At 38.5% G+C, this 19,237-nt stretch overlaps 1 protein-coding gene and 1 long non-coding RNA gene across 2 annotated transcripts in view; one reads left to right on the forward strand and one right to left on the reverse strand.

Moving 5' to 3' along the window:
• The window catches only part of LOC134572575 (uncharacterized), a 398,726-nt gene that overhangs the window by 201,221 nt on the left and 178,268 nt on the right, over window positions 1–19,237 (forward strand). The gene's annotated exons all lie outside the window — the stretch shown is intronic.
• On the reverse strand, window positions 5,677–17,447 carry LOC134572950 (carbohydrate sulfotransferase 5-like). The gene is made up of 2 exons (XM_063432291.1): window positions 17,188–17,447; window positions 5,677–6,751 (listed from the first exon to the last, which is right to left on the reverse strand). Exon 2 carries the CDS (start codon window positions 6,634–6,636, stop codon window positions 5,677–5,679), a length of 960 nt encoding a protein of 319 aa, XP_063288361.1. The 5' UTR covers window positions 6,637–6,751; window positions 17,188–17,447.

Raw genomic sequence — 19,237 nt, forward strand, 5'->3', positions numbered from 1 at the left:
CCCTTTAGTGGCTGTCTAGTAGACAGCCACTAGAGGTGGAGTTAACCTTGCAAGGTAATTATTGCAGTTTATAAAAACCTGCAATAATTACACTTGCAGGGTTAAGAGTAGTGGGAGTTGGCACCCAGACCACTCCAATGGGCAGAAGTGGTCTGAGTGCCTGGAGTGTCCCTTTAAGTGTTGTGTAATCGGTGGTTGAATTTTGTGTGTGGTGAAGTCTACATGTATATGTGTAAGGGAGTCTAACTGTGATTGAGTGCTGTGTTTGTGTGTGTGAAGTGTTTAAATGTGTGTGCAGATGTTGTACTTTGCCCTGCCCCCATCCTGCATGACATTTGGTATGAGGGTGCTATTATCCCTGGTGATTTAGTGGAGGACGTCCCTTACTGGATCCCTGTTAGTCAGGTGAAGGGTGAGCAATATCCCTGCTGGGAGGGTAGGATCTGCATCTGTGACTCAGAGAATTGGGTGTAGATCACTTTGGGTGCTCCCTCGCGGTTATGGCACTTAAAGGAATACTGCTACCTCAAAACTATTTTTTTATTTAATAATCCTATCATCAAGGGTTGAAAGAAAATAGATTAAAAAAAATAAAGTAATTATATGTCAGCAAATGAGAAAATCTCAACCCTACATTTATGACAGATTCGTACAGCCATATACATACACCCTGGGTCAGACAGTGTTTGAAAACTGACAACTGGGATTTCTGGTCTTCCCTGCTTTTGTGCAGGGAAGAAGACTATAGAGCGTACGTGTTAGTTTTAAACACTCTCTGACCATGCGTGTATGTATATGGCTGTACGATCCTGTCATATATTAAAAGTTTTTTTTTTGTTTTCCTTTCTATTTTCTTTCCAAACTTGCTGAAAGTATTATTATTTTGTAAAATATTTTTTGAGGTGACAGTTGTTTGAAGTAAAATGTAGGCACTATAACAATTGACTCTCTTTATATTGGTTAGTGTCTGGAGTCCTCTGGCACTGTCCCTCCATTCAATGTTAAACCAGTTTTAAACAGTTTAAAGGGACACTATAGTCACCAAAACAACTTTAGCTTAATGAAGCAGTTTTCATGTATAGATCAGTGGTTCCCAAACTTTTTAGGATCAAGGCGCCCTTCATATTTCAATATTTTTTAAAGGCACCCCAAGTCAAAATTTCTAGGTTTGTTTATCTGTACAGCACTGCAGCATTTATTGGCACTATAGTGTAATGTACAGTGTTGGTGTTTGAAGGATATATAGTTTGTATATAGTTTGTGTTTTAATACAGGGGTTTGTATGTAATGTTTGAGTTTGATTGCAGAGGTGTGTCTGAATGTTATGTTCACTTTTTAATGTAGATGTACATTTGTGCGAAGTATTTGTGTTTGACTAAAGGGGTGTGTTTGTATGTAATATTTGTGTCAGATTGCAGGAGTAAAGGGGTGTGTTTGTATGTAATATTTGTGTTATATTGCAGGAGTGTGTTTGTATGTTGTGCTGGTGTTTGACTGCTTGGACGTATGCACACACACTACCACATATATACACATATGCACATTAACACACAGATACATAGATACACACCGACACATACACACACCTTTACACACGTATACACCGACACATACACATACACACCCTGACACACAGATGCACATTCACAGATGTGTGCACACACACACAGACACACATACTGACAGAAGCACGCTGACATATACACACACACACACACTCATACACACACACTCATACACACACTCATACTCATACACTTATACTCATACACACACACTCATACTAACACACATACACTCATACACACACTCACTCATACACAAATACACACACTCCTACACTCATACATACACACACACACACACTCACACAAGTGATATTTGTTTATATTTTCAGCCACCCTCCTGTTAGCTTACCTTGTATGTCCAGGAGGGTGGCTTGGAGTCCTGCTGGTTGCTGTGTGTGAGGGGTCTGGAGCAGCTCTGGACTGCTCCTCTCCCCTCATGCTGCGGCTGCCTCCTCTCCCTTCTGCACTGTCTCTCTGCATGAAGCTGGGAGGAAGTGACAGGCTTTCACTTCTTCTCAGCCGGCCGACATTACAGGGGCCTGGTCCCGGTCTTAAAGGACCACGGCACCCGACCGGTCCCTGCTCAGCCGTTATGTTTCCCGGTGCTATAATCATAGCACCGGGGAAGCATTCCGTGGCACCCCTGTGTGCACACAGTTTGGGAACCGCTAGTATAGGTCATTCCTCTGAGGTCTCACTGCTCAAATCTCTGCCATTTAGGAGATAAATTACTTTTGTTTCTCTTTATGCAGCCCTAGCCATACCTCCCCTGGCTATGGCTGACACAGCCTGCATAAAAAACAAAATGGTTTAATTTTCAATCAGATGTAACTTATTCTATCTCCTGCTCTGTAAATTGAACTTTAATAACATACAGTAGGCTCCTACAGGGTCTAACAAGCCATCAACAAGGCAGGAGATACGAAATTCTGAATTAAATAGCATTTGCAATAAAGGAAGTGTAAACATTAGATGACTCTTTGCAGGAAGTGTTTAGGAAGGCTGTGCAAGTCACATGAAGGGAGGTGTCCCTGGTCACACTTAAACTAGCCTCTACTAGAGTTTTGGCTAAGGCAGAGACTACATTCTTCCTTATAGTCATACACATTCAAACAAGGTAGCACTGAGAGGCTAAAAGCAGTCAGCTAATAATCTTGGCCAATCACAGCTGCCCATTGCTGTTAAGGTTAATATTTCCTCATTAGCCAAAGCCACGCAGAGAGGAAGGGGTTGCTGAGGACTCTCATTAAGCATTAAAACATAAAAAACATTAAAAACTGTTTAATGCTAAATGAAAGGACGGAGCAAGGTGACTTCAGACACTATAACCAGCTCAATGAGATGAATCACATCAATGCCTACAGTGTCCCTTTAGTCAACGATACAAAGCTCTGGCTGTGACACTCTGATTCACTGAGAAATTCTGGGGGGCCGTGAGGTAGTTCTTAAAGAGCAGGTGAGGGGCTCAAGGCTCAGAGAGGGTCCCTTCACAACCAAAACCAGAGCTCTGAGCCAGGCCGCCTAGGTATCCACTTAAGCTGCCTTATGGGTAATCTGGCTCTGCTCCTCGTGGGTGTTTTGGAGTTTTACCACCTAACGGTTATCAGCAATGATTGAGCTAATATGGAGGTATCCATTCCTGTATAGACCTAAAAAACAATGATGTGGATTTCTAATATTTAAGACATAATATTTAAAATTCTGGAATAAAATGCATTATTCTAAAATCAATAAAAACAGTATTTTTTCTGTTTGTTCTTTCAGATTTGTATTTCAACATCTGTAATCTCCAGGCCGGTTTTATGGTACAATATGACTGTTGGCTTTTTTTTTTTTTTTTACAAAGATTATGATGCCATATCACAGTTTAACATATGTCTATATTGCTCAACGTTACAAATGTTTAAATTAGATGAGGCAGAACTACAAATCCCACTATTATTTTGACATCTAATCCATTTAAAGAATTTGCTAGTTGTAGGCAATCAACATGTAGAGGATCCTTGCTCTAAGCGATGTACGGTCAAAATGAATTGCAAACTAAAATTGTAGAGGCTTGTTTGGCTTTTTAATAAATATTTCCCCATTTTAGCAGATTTGTGAGGATGGACAGTGTGGTCTAGAATACAAACTTTAGCTAAACTGTTCGCTTGATGATGATGATGATGATGATGATGAGAATGATATTGACTGACAGCACATAACGAGCACAAGCGTATCTATATTACATTCTAATCAGATAACTCTAGGAAAAACTGTATTACAAATAATTTCCAGATATGAACAAGTGACTAAGCAATAATTTGATGTTAAATAACTGAATCTGCAGTTTATTCTTTAATATTCATGCAGACAATTTGTTTTGGAGGGCCAACTACTTACTATTACATGAAAAAGTATTTACAAGGTCCCCCAAAATACACGCAACAAAACACAAAGCCCAGCACTAGAACACCATTAACGACACATACCATTTAAGGTTGTTTAAGAAATCTTTTTATGATGACACATATCATCCTAATATCAAACACCTCTCCCCGGCAGTTTTTATTGTCTCTACAAATCTTGTGATGGCAACACGCAAAGTTTGTTTGTTTGTGCTGCTGTCAGTCCACGCGTTCATGTGATTTACAGGTCGCTTGTGTTTGTGTTCACATGCATTTACAGTGATGTCACCTCCACATGTCTTTAACTACCTGCATGCATGATGTCTAAATTGTCATGTTCCCGATGCAACTACAGAGGGTGCAAATGCTTTGTTATTTATCCTTTTTCAGGTCTGTTAAATCTGAATTATTTCTACTCTATTCAGTTCAGAATCCTCTGAAAACTCAATACTTCTCACCCACTTAGTAGAATAAGTAATATTCACGGTTACCTTAGCAAGCATTACAAAATGGAATAGCATGTCCTTTCTAGCTATATATATATATATATAGTCACATCCTTAATCTCATAATCTGTTTATTCCTAGCCTGGATGTCACGTGTAACCCTTGTTAAAGAAACACTCCAAGACACACAGCCACACATGACACATATCACACATTGCCACTGCTGACATCATTATGGGGGTTCTAGCTGTAGGATGTGCTTAACCCCATGTCTCACCCAAGTGCATTCTGACATGGCTTCTTAAGCATTCATCTGAAGATCTATATTAGAACAATACTCCGAAATCCCATCTGTAATCTCTCTGTGATGAGATTTTCTTAATTTATTTTATATTTATCTCTTATTTATTTTTTTAATCTTTAGCATCTCAATTGAATTTGTGCTTATGGCTACCTGTATGTTTTTTGCACTGAGGAAGACTTATTGTAGTCGAAACGCGTTTGCATTCTTCTTAAGGTTTTCTGATTTTTGCGGTACTGTATACTGTTGTTATTTTGCACACTGCTTTGAATGTCCTGCTTTTAAAATATATTTTGAATACTTTTTCACTCATAAAATGTTTTTGGAGATTAACCCCCAGCCTGCCTGTGGACGTATTATCGCTTTTGATATAGAGCCCGATACGACTCCCTGTTTGTGAGTGTGATTTTACCATTATTCTCAGTAGGCCGCTGTGATTCAAAAATGCCCGGGCCGAATTTTTTCCTAAGTCTGGCCCTGCTTCTTCCCCTCCCGCCCCCCCCCCTTTTCTTTTCTTTTGTTTTCTTATAATCAGAAATTGAAAAAGTCAATGTTTGTCTATCATTACTGTATACCAACATCTCTGATTTTAATTTATCTACTTGATGACCTCACAATGTGTTTTTGTACAACTTTTTACAAGCATTCTCAATAAAAAAGTGTTTGGAAAAAAAAACCAACAACAAAAAACATCCAAACAACATGACAAAAACCATGTCAGCTGGTTTATGGGTCCTGGTAGGAGGACCCATCAACGACTTATAGGGAAACTTACTCATTTCCAGATTTAATTACCAGGAGCCATGTCACATAGAAAGCTTAGTGAAGATTTTATCGATATAAAAACCTCACAAGTGGCAGATCCACTTTAAAATTCAGAGCGTAGAGGAAAAGCAGGAAATGATAAATGAACAGAACAGAAAAAGGTAAATATATTTACAATAAACTATTTTATTTGCTATGTCAGTTACATTTTATCTATGTGTTTTCTTTCTTTTTCTCACTGATACTATATCCAAGTTCAAGTCTTTAAGGTCCGCCTCTGACTCTACAGGTAAGTACCCAAACATGTCCATTGCCTCCTGGCAGACTGATTGGATTTCTTTCACTATACTGAAGTCCAACCTCTTTCGCCAATGATCTATGACATTTTTGGCCTCTTTTGAATATGACATAAATCCCCCTGGTTCGCTAGCTATTTCATGGTGTGTTATATTATGCACCCAATGTCTTATCTCTGGTGTCATAGTCAAGCCAACAAAGGAGAACACTTTGTCGACATTAGACAAGGGATCCCACGCCAAATCTTCTAGTCGAACTAACATGTAACGACCCAATGGAAAATTTGTGGAATCTCTGCCCTCTTTATACATTGAGACCTGTGACCTGCAGATCTTGGCCATTACTTCAGTAGCATTTGGAGTCTTGTTTTTGTTTCTCCCTTGATCTGAAATTCCATCTCTATACACAATCCTGTCATCATCAATAAGAGTGAAGTACTGCCTCGATGAAACCACAGCTCGTGGATCTCGTACTAGATGCACAATTCTAAGGTCAAGCTTGGGGTCTTGGAGCAGTGGAATAAGAACCTTAAGGTCAAGGATGCGAACTGTCTTCATTGCCATGTGCTTATGACTTCTGCAAACTGCTTCAATGTTTTTCAAGGGGTTTTCTCCACATACAAGAGAACAATTAAGACGGTTGTAATTTGTTGTCATTTTAGAGGATTGGCATGCTGGAGGCATACAGAGTGCTCGGCTCTCAGCAAAGTAGTGGAAATCTGAAATTTTCTTTCCACCCCGAGGAAGGTAGGGATGGAGAGTTGAAACATCACAAGTGAATAAGGAATGTAGGAGATCTCTGAGAGGGTAATGGAGATGTTCAGCAGTCTCATGTAACAGTTTCATCCAGACAGGGTGTCCTGGCTCAAACATGTAGAATACGTCTGGGTGATTGTTGAAGATGTTTCCGAGGAACGAAGAACCAGAGCGCCAAGTGCTGATGATGAGTACGTGGACATGCTTTGCTGGAAAATTAACAGGGATAGAACTTAAGGGAAACAATAGAAAAAACATGCAAAAGTTTGCAAGCAGAGAAAAGATCACAATGACAAGGAAAAGGTAAAATTTGTTTGGTTTCATATTTAAGACTGTTCTTAGTGAAGAGAATCAAGAACATAAAAAAAAGTAAAACGGTGAGTGAGAGAGCAAAATAGAAAGAAATGATAAAATCATGGTATGACCAGCTGTAGGAAAAAGAAAAAAGAAACATTATGTAAGGTGTATGTTTATTTAATCAGCATATTAAGTATCATATAAAGTATAACATTAGCTACAAGTTAATCTGTGATGGGAGTTGCAGTCTGTAGTTTGATTACACAATTTAATAGATAAGACCACGAATGTAAGTGCCTCCAAAATTAACTAAAAAAATAAATAAAATAAGGGTTACTATAACTTCTTTGTCCCCTTTTTGAAGTTTACAATGCCCTACTAGCCTTATCCACGCCAGTGTTAATTTCGTCGACTAACAATTTTTGTCAGATTTAGTCAACCAAATATTTGGAGATTTAGTCTAAAACCACACTAAAACAAAACCACTTCAGATGACTAAAATAAGACTAAAACTAAATTGAAACTTGCTGCCAAAATTAACACTGGTGGGTAAGACACATGGGGAGAGAGGAGAGGAACTGAGACCTGTGAGAGCTGTGGGAATGACACACATGGGGGACTGGGAGAATGAGACATACTATATTTTTTAATATACTTATAGTAAAATAAATATAAGATAATTCTATTTTAATGTCCATTTCCTTAAATACCTCAGGGCCAATCTAATATAGAAGTAATGGATCAATATCTTGACAATCAAAATATTTCATGAGAATACCATGGAGGAGAATTATCATTATCAATTTTCCAAGCCAAATAATGTGAGAACATAATGGCATCCACCAAATCAAAAATATCTGAAAAGGACATCCCTCCATGATTGTATTTTCTCTCCTTATTACATAATGTTATCCTTAATGTAAGGCTTTTTATATTTTTTGTAATAAATATTGTGATTTAATACTAATCTGGTGTTGCCTTTCCCAAAATTCTTTTCTGAGGGATCCTCTCCAACTCACCTGGATCTGTACATTGCATTTAAAGTGATATTACCTGAGCCAGTTTCGATATAACAGACTCAGAAAAATGTGAGTTGGACCATACAGAGTTTTAAATTGAACCCTCTTTTATAACAGTGTTATCATATGAGTTCTCCTTTTTATACCATATGGGAATACCTGTGTCTGTTGCCTCCATTATTGGAGAAGGAATTATACTGTATTCAGGTATAACTATAATTCACCTGTGAAACACAAATGGTGGTGTCAAGCTCTGGGAGTTAGAGCATTAATATTATTCCAATTTTGCGCTGAGCACTTTATCTTTGCATTATATATTTCTTTCACTGGTTGATGTACGTGCCTTTGAGGGAACCGAGCTTCAACACATAACTGCAGCAAAATACCTAGAAGTATCTGAATAGCTAACGTTCTGTAGGATTTACCTTCCCAATGTATATATTAAAAACGAAATATTGCTGCATCCCAAAAAAATACTTTGTCCGATTGATCTGGTCCCGAATATGTGCAAACAGAGAAAGGATGCAGTTAGACGCGTGAGTTTAGCCAGAGAAGGCTCTTTTTGGTTTTTAATATGTATATTGAGAAGGTATATCCTACAGAACTTGAGGTATTCAGGGGTGTATAGGTACACTGGGGATTTGGTAGCGGTGATATATGTGATCTATCTATATGGTTGCTATCATACAGTTATTCTAATTTGCTTCATAATATTGTTACATCAACCAGCAGCTTTATATCTTTTGAACTCCCTTAGGCCCTGTTACATGTATGCTTTATTAGTATCATAGCTTGGTATCTCAGACTTCTCACAGAATTATGGTCCTACACTGAGAGTCTAAGACAGACCAGCTCTTCATGTACCTGTTAGCATTCCATTTTAGTATGTGTAGGATCTACCCCTAGCACATATTCTCCCTGCTAAGTACATATATTGTTCTTTATAAAGATTTGCCAGTATAAGGGTATATAACACCTCTTTTTTAATTAAGGTATTTATGTGTTATTCTGAGAGTTATATGTCAATAAGGTTAATTTTGGTTTTATTTATTCATTTTTATAAGCCACTTTAGTCTGACTACCCCAGCTTTGAGAAACATATTTTTGCTTCAGGCTTACGTTTTCTGACTATTTAGGGTTACCCCTCCCATCTCGTTAGGTGTTTTCTTTTAGGATTATCCATTAGCTCCGTTTTTTTCATGTTTGAGTTAGTGCTAGTGGAGTTCCAAAGATAGGCAAAATAGTCCAGGGTGGTTGGAAAATAATTATCTTTATTATAGTGTAATAAACAAAGAAGAATAGCATAATTATATAATTAAAAGCCCTATGCTGTGGTGAAACACGTCATGTTACTTTTACTTGTTTCATCATTTTATCATTTTTTTTGTTTTATTGCACTATAATAAAGATAATGTATTTTCTATTCACCGTGGACCATCCTGCCTATCTTTGGAAGTCTTTGGACTTCATACTCGTAGCTAGGGAATGTACCACCAGAACCGTATGAAATGAGCAAACCCTTTGCTCGTGTGCTAGTAAGTGAATCTTTATTTATTTCACCATTTTCATGATCTCCTTCTTAGATCAAGAGACATACTTAAATATCCTAAGGGGAGATCATACCTCTCAAGTGCAACCTATAGGAGCTTCAGAACTCCTTCTCTTGTAAGTGTATTTTTTTTCTCTTGCATTTAGATGTTATAACATACCACACTATATTACTTTCCCTGCCTCCCTGTTTTTTGTTACAAATATTATCAAAGGCTAAATAAATACACTACTCCCAACGCCTTCCTGCCACAATCGTAATAAATTGTTTTAAGGCAAAACATATCTTTATCCCCAAATAGATTAGTCCAGTGGTTCCCAAACTGCGTGCCCACAGGGGTGCCATGGAATGTTTCCTCAGTGCTATGATTATAGCACCGGGGAAACATTAATGCTAAACAGGGGCTCAGTCGGGTGCCACGGTCCTTTAAGACCATGGCCAGACCTCTGTAATGTCGGCCGGCTGGGAGGAAATGACAGCTTGTCACTTCCTCCCAGCATCCAGCAGGGAAGCAGCGCGGGAGGAGGCAGCCACAATGTGAGAGGAGAAGAGCATGAAGAGCTCCAGACCTCTCACTCCCACAGTAGCAGGACTCCAAGCCACCATCCTGGCAAGGTAAGCTGAAAGGAGTGTGGCTGGAGATAAAAAAAAAAATCACTTGTATGTGTGTGAGTGTGTGTGAGAGTTTGAATGTGTATGAGTATGAGTGTGTGTATGAGTGTGTGTATGAGTGTGTGTATGAGTGTGTGTGTGTGTGCGAGTATGAGTGTGTGTGTGAGTATTAGTGTATGTGTTTGTGAGTATGCGTGTGTGTGTGAGTATGAGTGTGTGTGTCAGGGTGTGTATATATATATATATATATATGTCTGTGTGCTTCTGTGTCTGTGCACACATCTGTGTACATGCGTCTGTGTGTCAGGGTGTGTGCTTTTATGTCAGTGTGTGTATCTGTGTCATGGTGTGGGCATGCATCAATATTTGTGTGTTTAACCCCTTAAGGACACATGACATGTGTGACATGTCATGATTCCCTTTTATTCCAGAAGTTTGGTCTATAAGGGGTTAAGGGTGCATGTGTGTATATTTTGGTGTGTATCTATGTGTGTGTATGAGTCTGTGTGCATCTATATGTGTGTATGTGTTGGTGTCTATATGAATTGTGTGAATGTGTTGGTGTATTTATATGCATATATGTGTTAATGTGCATGAATATCTGTGTAAGCATGTATGTATGTATGTATGTGGTAGTGTATGTGCATACATCCAAGCAGTCAAACACCATCACAACATACAAGCACCCTCCTGCAATCTAACTCAAATATTACGTACACACACCCCTGCATACAAACTAAAAAAATTATACAAACACACCCCTTCACTCAACACAAATACTTTACACAAATGTACATCCGTATTTAAAAGTGAACATTACATTCAGACACACCCCTGCAATCAAACGCAAGCATCACATACAAACACACCCCTGTATTAAAACACAATAACTATACCCTTCAAACACCAACACTGTACATTACACTATAGCGCCAGTAAATGCCACAGCATTGTACAGATACGCAACCTAGAAATTTTGACTTGGGGTGCCTTGGAATAATACTGAAATATTAAGGGCGCCTTAAACCTAAAAAGTTTGGGAACCACTTGTTTAGTCCAAGTAAAGCAAATTTAAATTTTAATACATCCATATGTCCTATCCAAATGTTATCTATAATAACCTGAGTTTTACTATTATTAAGTTTATAATTTGAGCATAAACCAAACTCTTTCAAGATTTTTAATAATAATGATATAGATTTATTTAAATCACTAAGGGTGAGGATTATATCAACCGCATATAACATGACATTATACTATTTAGATGCCATCGACAGCCTTAATGATATTTATCTATAAAATATCTAATGACTTGTGGATATGTACTGCCAATGGTTCAATGGAGAGTATACAAAGGAACGAGGATAATGGACAATCTTGACGTGTTCCATTATTTACCCTGAATCAATCTGAGTCCTTTGCAGAAGGAGTAGTATATAGAATTAAAATTAGTTTTTAAATAAACCCGTAATAGTAAAACTTTCTAAGACTTCCAAAAGAAACTGCTAGTTAACACTTTTCTGCATCCAAGCCTATAAAAGCGGCCGGAGAAGTAATACTATTAATTTCAGATATCATATTTATTAGTTTACAAATATTATCTCCTCCAGTTTTTTTTATTAATTAAAACATCTTGATCTTGATGTATCAAATCAGGAATCATCACTTTTAGATTTTCTGCTAAGATTTTGGTTTTTATTATCAGTATTAATCAAAGAGACAAAGTGATAATTAGACTCAACATTTTTAACTTTATTATTGTCACATGTGCTACAATTTGCTGAGCGATAGTATACTACTGTATGTTATATGTTTGTCTGTAATTATGTTTTAACTTGGGAATGATATCTATATTTGTATTTTTTTTCAGTAAAGGCAAGTAGATGAGGTAGATAACAGAATGTTCAGTGGGTACATAAGCATAGGACAAGAACAGTAAACAACATGTTTCACATAACATTGCATTACATAAAAATATTGTTAAACTTTCCTTTTGTACTTTATAGCGTATGGTAGATCGCACACAGGGGATGAGGGTCTGTCACTAAACGTTGCTGGTGTACGCTTATCTACTGCCTCAATTTATAATTTCAGTAAAGTAGGAAGTAGAAGAGGAAACATAGGTGTGAGGGATAGAGACAGAGGTAGGTGACAACCGGTATCTATCCTGTTAGGTGGTGGGTCGTGCCCTCTTCTTCCCTATGCTCACAGGCAGTCAGATCAGAAGGACCCTTCATTCGATTTGGCTGGGGGTCCATATAGTATGAGGTGCCGCTCCCTCCACTGGGGGCCCAGTGTGCTCTTATCAAGGTATTTGTATTTTATTTTACACCTGGGTTTAATGTGTGGGGCTTTTAAAAAAATTGTGTCAAGTAATGTCCTTTAAAGTGAGTTCGATTAATGACCACGGGTTAAATACACACACACACACAAAAAGGTTTCCTGTACGTTACATTATGCAAAAATTGTTTTGATATTAGCTTCGTCCAGGAGATATGTTGGAGAGGGGATTAAGAAATTGTATGCCATTTTTCTAAATACCAGGTAATATACCTTTCCTCTTTCCAGATTATAAAGAGAAGAGGAGTGGCAATTATTATGTCATCAAGTTTGAAATTTGGACTTATTCTTGAACAAGGAGATAAGGCGGGCAGACTATTGATTTTGCTATGCAAGATAAACAATAAAATACATACTTTGGTCAATGTTTACGCCCTAACATTTTTCCAGGAAGTTCTTTTGAAATATATTTCATAAAATAGATAAAATTAAAAAAGGGACTTTGCCAATTGTAGGTGATGCGAATGTGATACTTAATTAATTATTAGATTGAAGCCACAGTAATCTAAAGATAGAACCAGTTCTTCTTATTAAGAAGAAAATAAATGTGTACAGGATTTATTAAATGATTTTAATTTAAATGACATCTGGATAGTACTGAACCCTTAGGAGAGGAATTATTACATAATGTACTGTAGAACAGATTTTTTTTATGAACTCTTACATCCTAAAAACATTTGCGAATCCTGGAATTGATGTGATATCTTGGTCAGATCATGCACCGACATATGTTAGCATTAAAAATGAAAGACTATAGAATTAGATCATCATTGAGACTTAATGAGAACTTACTAGAGGGAGATAATGCAAATATCTATTAGACGTTTGTGGAGGAATTGTTGTTTGTGGCAACGATGTGGTTTCTAACTCCACATTGTCATGTTCATTTAAATCTTTTATGCAGGGCAATCTTATTAAGCCAGGTTCCAAAAGAAAACAAACTCCAAGGGAAATGACTGTCAGGTTTCAAAACTGACATGTAAGACTTTTTTGTTTATTACTGGCCCTTTAAGTGAACTTCATGATTTTCTCCTCTAGTGGCCTCCCTAGCCACTAATCTATTCACTCACTTTAATAACCTCACCTGGATTAACTAATAAGGAGGCTTGATAAGTCTACTCCCAGCACACAACAGGACCTTGACAATCAAGTCTATGCTCTGATAAAGATGAAGTCTATGCTCTGATAAAGATGAAGTCTATGCTCTGATAAAGAATCTCTGTTCCTGGTAATATCCTGTATTTTATCTACATGATTTCATTCTGTAGAGAACTTACCTGCAGTGCCTCATCCTGTACTCAACTGCATTTCCTCATACTGAAAGGCACTAACCTGCATTACTGCATCCTGAACTCATCTGCATTTCCTCATACTGAAAGGCACTAACCTGCATTACTTCATCCTGAACTTGCCTGAATTACATCTTACCTAAAGACATCCTTATCAGCTTCCAAGAATCCTGATTTGTGGCGTACTGCCTTCATTGAAGAATCTTAACTGCTTCAATTGCTGCATCACTGCATGATCTTGTAAGCAACCTGCATTATATTATTTTGGAATATACCTACCTGTTTCAACCTCTGCAACTCTGCATGATCCTGTCTTGCCTTATCCTAAAAAGTATTTACCTATAACTAGCTGCATTGCAAAGTATCCTGGAAATCCTTAACTACTTGGTATAACTTCAAGCCTGCTTGTTTACAAAAGACTTTATTCATTTACTTTCTAAAGATCTTGTTTGTGGCATATTGTCTAAACCCTGTTTTTCTCAAAGTATCCTGTTTGTGGCAGACTGCCCTTTATTCTTTATTTTCAGTAAATTTGTTATGTCTAATACGACAAATAAAGTTTTAACCAATAACCCTTGCAATCGTCTCCTCTCTGACCTGATCAGAAGCATGACAATGACATATATATATATATATATATATATATATATATATATATATATTAGCCAGTTAGAAAATGAAAATAAAATACATTTCTAGTCCAATAATGAAATAAATGTTTCATCTGAACTTAGAGATAAAATGAATGCTACCTAGTCTTTGTATTACTAATTTGTGTTGTATTATTTTCTGTGCCCATTTAATTATGCATAATATGTTGTCAGGGTTACTTAACAAAGTGAGATTTGTCAGGCATGCAAACTGAACTTCAAATTTAAGGTCAAAATAGTTGAATTGGAAAATGTATCCAAGTTGGCTTTGCTTCCAGACCAGCTAATTATGGTCCAAAAATTTTTATTCACTCTGACACCTCACTCTTGTGATTAACTCTGTAACATTCAGAATAACCTGCTCTCTTCATTCTCCGAATACAGCGATATTGCTTGAACCTGGAACATCACATGCATTCTATAGGGAAAAAAATTTAAAATTTAAGGGGAAAAAAAAGGTAAATGGAAAAAATGCTATGTTTAAGTCAGTAATTGTTCCATATTTTGAAATTTGCTTGGAATTCCTGACAATTGTCATTTTAGTAAATAATACTGGGTAGGTCACCTCTACAGTATCAGAGAGGATATAGAAAAGACCACTATTACTAAGAAGTAATTAGTGAAACTGAAAGAGGGAAAGACTCAATCGGCATGCTGCTAATGAATGACACGGATAGAGAGGCTTTAAATATGACGATAAGAAGTTTATGGAAGAAAAAGATGACAGTTCTGAATGAACAGAAATGAAGAGAGAAAGGCAAGACGAAGAGAAATGCAAATGCTACTGAGACCGTCTTTTACTGAGACACATTTTTGAAGAGTTGCCCAGAAAATAATGAACGTTTAGGCATTCAGGCTACAGAATAGAAAGGTTAGTGGCAGTGTGAATGCAGATGGTTTAATGTGCGATATCCATTAACCCCTTCAAGACCAAGACTGACAAATCTCTTTGTATGTATGTGTGTGTGTGTATATATATACATACAGAGAAACCAGGGGGCGGCTGCACTCGCCTGAACATGCATAAATAGGGTGCTACTTGTGACGAGACCAATCTCGCCACATTGCATTGGAGGAGCCTGGTTGCCCGCCTGCTGCCTTTGGATTATGGACTGGCAATTAAAGGGTTAATTTTACTGTGCAGAAAGATTTATTCCCTCCTTTCTGCACAGCCGTTCGGTAGATTCTATCTACCGAACAAACCACCTTTTTTCAGCCTCCCCAGAGCCGTGGGAAGCCGGCCGGCGTTGTTAATTGGCCACCCAGAAGCTGGCATGTGCCTCCAATGGACCTCCCTGAAGCCGCGGTTAACCGCGGCTTAACGTGCGTGTGCTGGTAATTGACCACCCAGTAGCTGCGGTTAACCGCAGCTTAATTGATTGTTACTGGGTGGTCGCGGTTACACCTAGCCGCCACACGATGGCGGTGTTCTGGAGCTCCCCGGGCAGCCAGCGCTTTTCTGCCCTGCTTTCGTGCACTAAAAGCGGACACTTTTACGTGCAGGCACCGCTGAGCCTCCAGTCCCCTGGTTCCTATTCAGGACAATTCAGCCAAACACCTGGAACTTCGGAAGTTTATTTTATGGGAATGTTTTAACCCAGATAGCCATGCCATGGAGCCTGTTCATGGAATTAAAGACTTTGGCTCCATGGAAATTAAACTGTATTCGTGTGGTCTGAGTGTCATTCACCTAATAATGTGCACTCAGACCTGAGCTATCTGGGAATATGTTACATGTCTATGTTTTATGTGTAAAAGAGGACTTTATGTATTTTAAAGTGATAGTCTGTCTTTGTGTCCCCACGTGCATAATGGCGATTTGCCTTTGTCCTGGGAGATAATTGAATTACTTCTCAATTATCTCCAGGGCAGAAGAGAGGAAGCCAGGATGCATTTTGGGGATATTTTACTGCTGTATGTCTGTAATTGGTACTTGTCTGTCCGTTGTTACAGTCTTCCATCTGGTCCCCTAGGGGAGTGTCCACCAGGTGGGACCTGCATAAATACAGGGGCAGGTAGCCCTCAATAAACAGACCACTGCTTGACCCTCAACATGGAGCCTTGTCACGTTCTTGGGGGATTCACTGTATGCTGATAGAGACTGATTGCCAGGAGTGTAAGCCGCTTGGGAGATTTTCCTGTTCGTCTGCTAGCAGCTATTCGTGAGGTTCCAGTTCGGGAGTTTGGAGTGCTACCTTATTCCATTGTATGGAGTTTGGGGCATTCACTTATATCCAATTCGTGAGTTTTGGTGATTCTACAGTAGCTGTGCCTGTCTTTGAAAAGGGGATTATCGCCTAAACGATTTTAACCCCTTGTCTGCTGAAACGGTCCGTTACACTACTGGGAGCCAATTTATACAATAAAAACTAAATCTAGCGTACTCCCTTATACACTAAACAGCAACTTCAGTGCTGACGGATTTTGTAAGTTTTTTTAAAAACACCTAATCTAGGCAAAAAATAATGGGGTTTTAGTTACATTATTTGATCATACATTGCATAAGCCTGCCACCAGATGGATTTTTTTCCCCAAGTAAGTAGCTCATGAAGCAGACATTAGACTGTTAGAGTAGGACCTGCCAAAGATGGGGTACATTGACGTTGTGGCAGGCTTATGCAATGTATAATCAAATGATGTAACCAAACCCCCATTATTTTTTTTTCCTAGATTCGGTGTTTAAAAAAAACCAAAAAAAAAACCTTACAATATAATAATGCAAACTATCCTTTTATTTGGGAAATGCGCTGATACTTTGAATATACACATTCTCACATTTCCCTGCTTGGAGGAATCACTGTTTCATGTAATTCTAATAGGGGTGGGGGGACATTGCACTACATTCCCGTCCCCTTGCTGTCACATCATCTGTCTCCTGCTACATACAATAAGTTATTACATGCAATACTCACTGTCTCAGGTCACACAGCTTTCTATGAGGTCAGAGACGCAGTCCATTTTCCTCAATAATGCTCCTTTATGGGTATATCGTGCTGTTCCTAATTCTGTTTGCTTCACACACAGCCTTTCTCGACCTTGATGTGACAAGTTTTTTTTCGATTGCCTAATCACCTTTTTTAACAGGTAAAAGGCCACTGGAAAGCTTTAGGAATCTTGTTCAACTGGTTTATCCAGTATTGGTTTCCGCACGTTGATTATTCTTTTTCTTCGACAAAAGAGATGATTGCTCTAATAATGCAGAATATGAGTACTGCTGCGATGGTGTCTTCCTGTACAGCATGACACTGTCACGTGGTGAAGTTATACATACTATAGACAGGTAGTAATGTTACATATTGTCATACGAGTGCTAGTTCACCAGTCATGGTCCTTCCAGTTTATATATATGTAAACAAAAGCGTAATTTATTTTCTTTCTTTTTTTAATTCTTTATTTTTATTGTGCACAAATTAACAGGTCGTCCTGCATTGTCACAATAACAGATGCAGGAACATGCATAGTTCACAAGAAGCATGTTATATGAGGATTTAAGCACTTATAGCATTTGATGTTTCCTTCTGCTGAGTCGGCACATTTTTATATTAATGTTAGTTAACATGAAAAGTCACTGCATCTGATGTGAGTAGTATAGCTATGTCTTGAGTTAATCATGCTTGTCTAGTATGTTTGGTTACCCGGGTGAGCGATCAATATGTGGTGCTCAGATATGGGCGGCCGCGCGTAGGCTGAGATATTTTGTGTGTCTCTGCGGCCGGGTGTATTACGGGCGAGAAACATATATAGTATATACTACCAGGCCTGCAGACTGGTCGGCTTTAAATTGGTCGGTGACAGACAGTCTATGGGCTTAACTAGGGCGTGTATTACTGCCTTAAACAATTATCTATGGGTTATTTTAAGTGTACGGAACAGAACGTGAATTGAGAACATGTATAAAAAACATAAGCAAAGGAGAACAATCAAGTGGTAAATATTACGTCAAGGATCCAGTAAGTCCCGTTTCAGTAAGCTACAGTATGGTCTTAGGCAGCGTCCATCATGTCAGAGGTACTAGGTTTGGACCTCAGTGTTTCCCTGCTTATGGGTTCCCTTTCAGGCGGTATCCCGCGTGAGGATGGGGGTCAAGAGTGCTTGGGAGTCCAAATGCCATCTGGGGGTCAACCCGGTTCCTCTGGGTCTGGCCCTTTTTGGAATCAGGACGTGGTCCCTGCTCGAGCGGTTAGCGCTTTGTCCCTGGGCACAAAGTCACGGGTGGCCACGGGATCCCAACCATGAGGGTTTGTCGGGCCCAGCGAGTCCCATGGCAAGCCCAATGCTTGCAAGTGGCTTGATGCATCCGGCAGGTCTCGTATGGTGATGATGGTGTCTCCGCGTGGTATCTGCAGTGAACGAGATTGGCTCCAGCGGTAGCTGATGGTCTTCGTGCGTAGGAGGGAGGTTCGTGCATTTCAACTGACACCTCTTCTTCCGGTGAAAATATAAACCAAATAGCAAATCATTATTACCGACAGGGATGCAGCCTTGGCAAACAGAACTTGGCATCCATAAATGGTTTAACAATTGGGTTAACAATTCTGGATATTTCTATAAAAGTGTTTATTAAATGCACACCAGCAGCATCTGTCTCAGATATTATCCCCTGCCCCATGCCATTCTATTGCCCCCCAATGTCCCAGGCAACTGAGCAAAAAAAAATAAACTGCAGGCACTGTATCATTGCTTTACCCAGTGCAGCGCGGAAGGAGTTTTACACACTTAATCTTTGCAACAAATTATACAAAGATTGATGAATGGATCAATGAGCTATTTTTATACTTTAACATAAATGAAGGTGTAGAAAAATCCACTTTGAATTCCTGACAATTTTCCCTTTAGTAAATAACCCTGTTTGTCTTGCTAAATATTTTTTTGCGCAGTTACTAGTCATTTGCTATATTTAGCTGGCTGAAAAATATCAAATAATAAATGTGACATGCACAAACATTAGATAAAATAGAAAGG

The sequence above is a fragment of the Pelobates fuscus genome, chromosome 9, assembly GCF_036172605.1.
Source record: "Pelobates fuscus isolate aPelFus1 chromosome 9, aPelFus1.pri, whole genome shotgun sequence".
NCBI classification, from domain to species: Eukaryota; Metazoa; Chordata; class Amphibia; order Anura; family Pelobatidae; genus Pelobates; species Pelobates fuscus.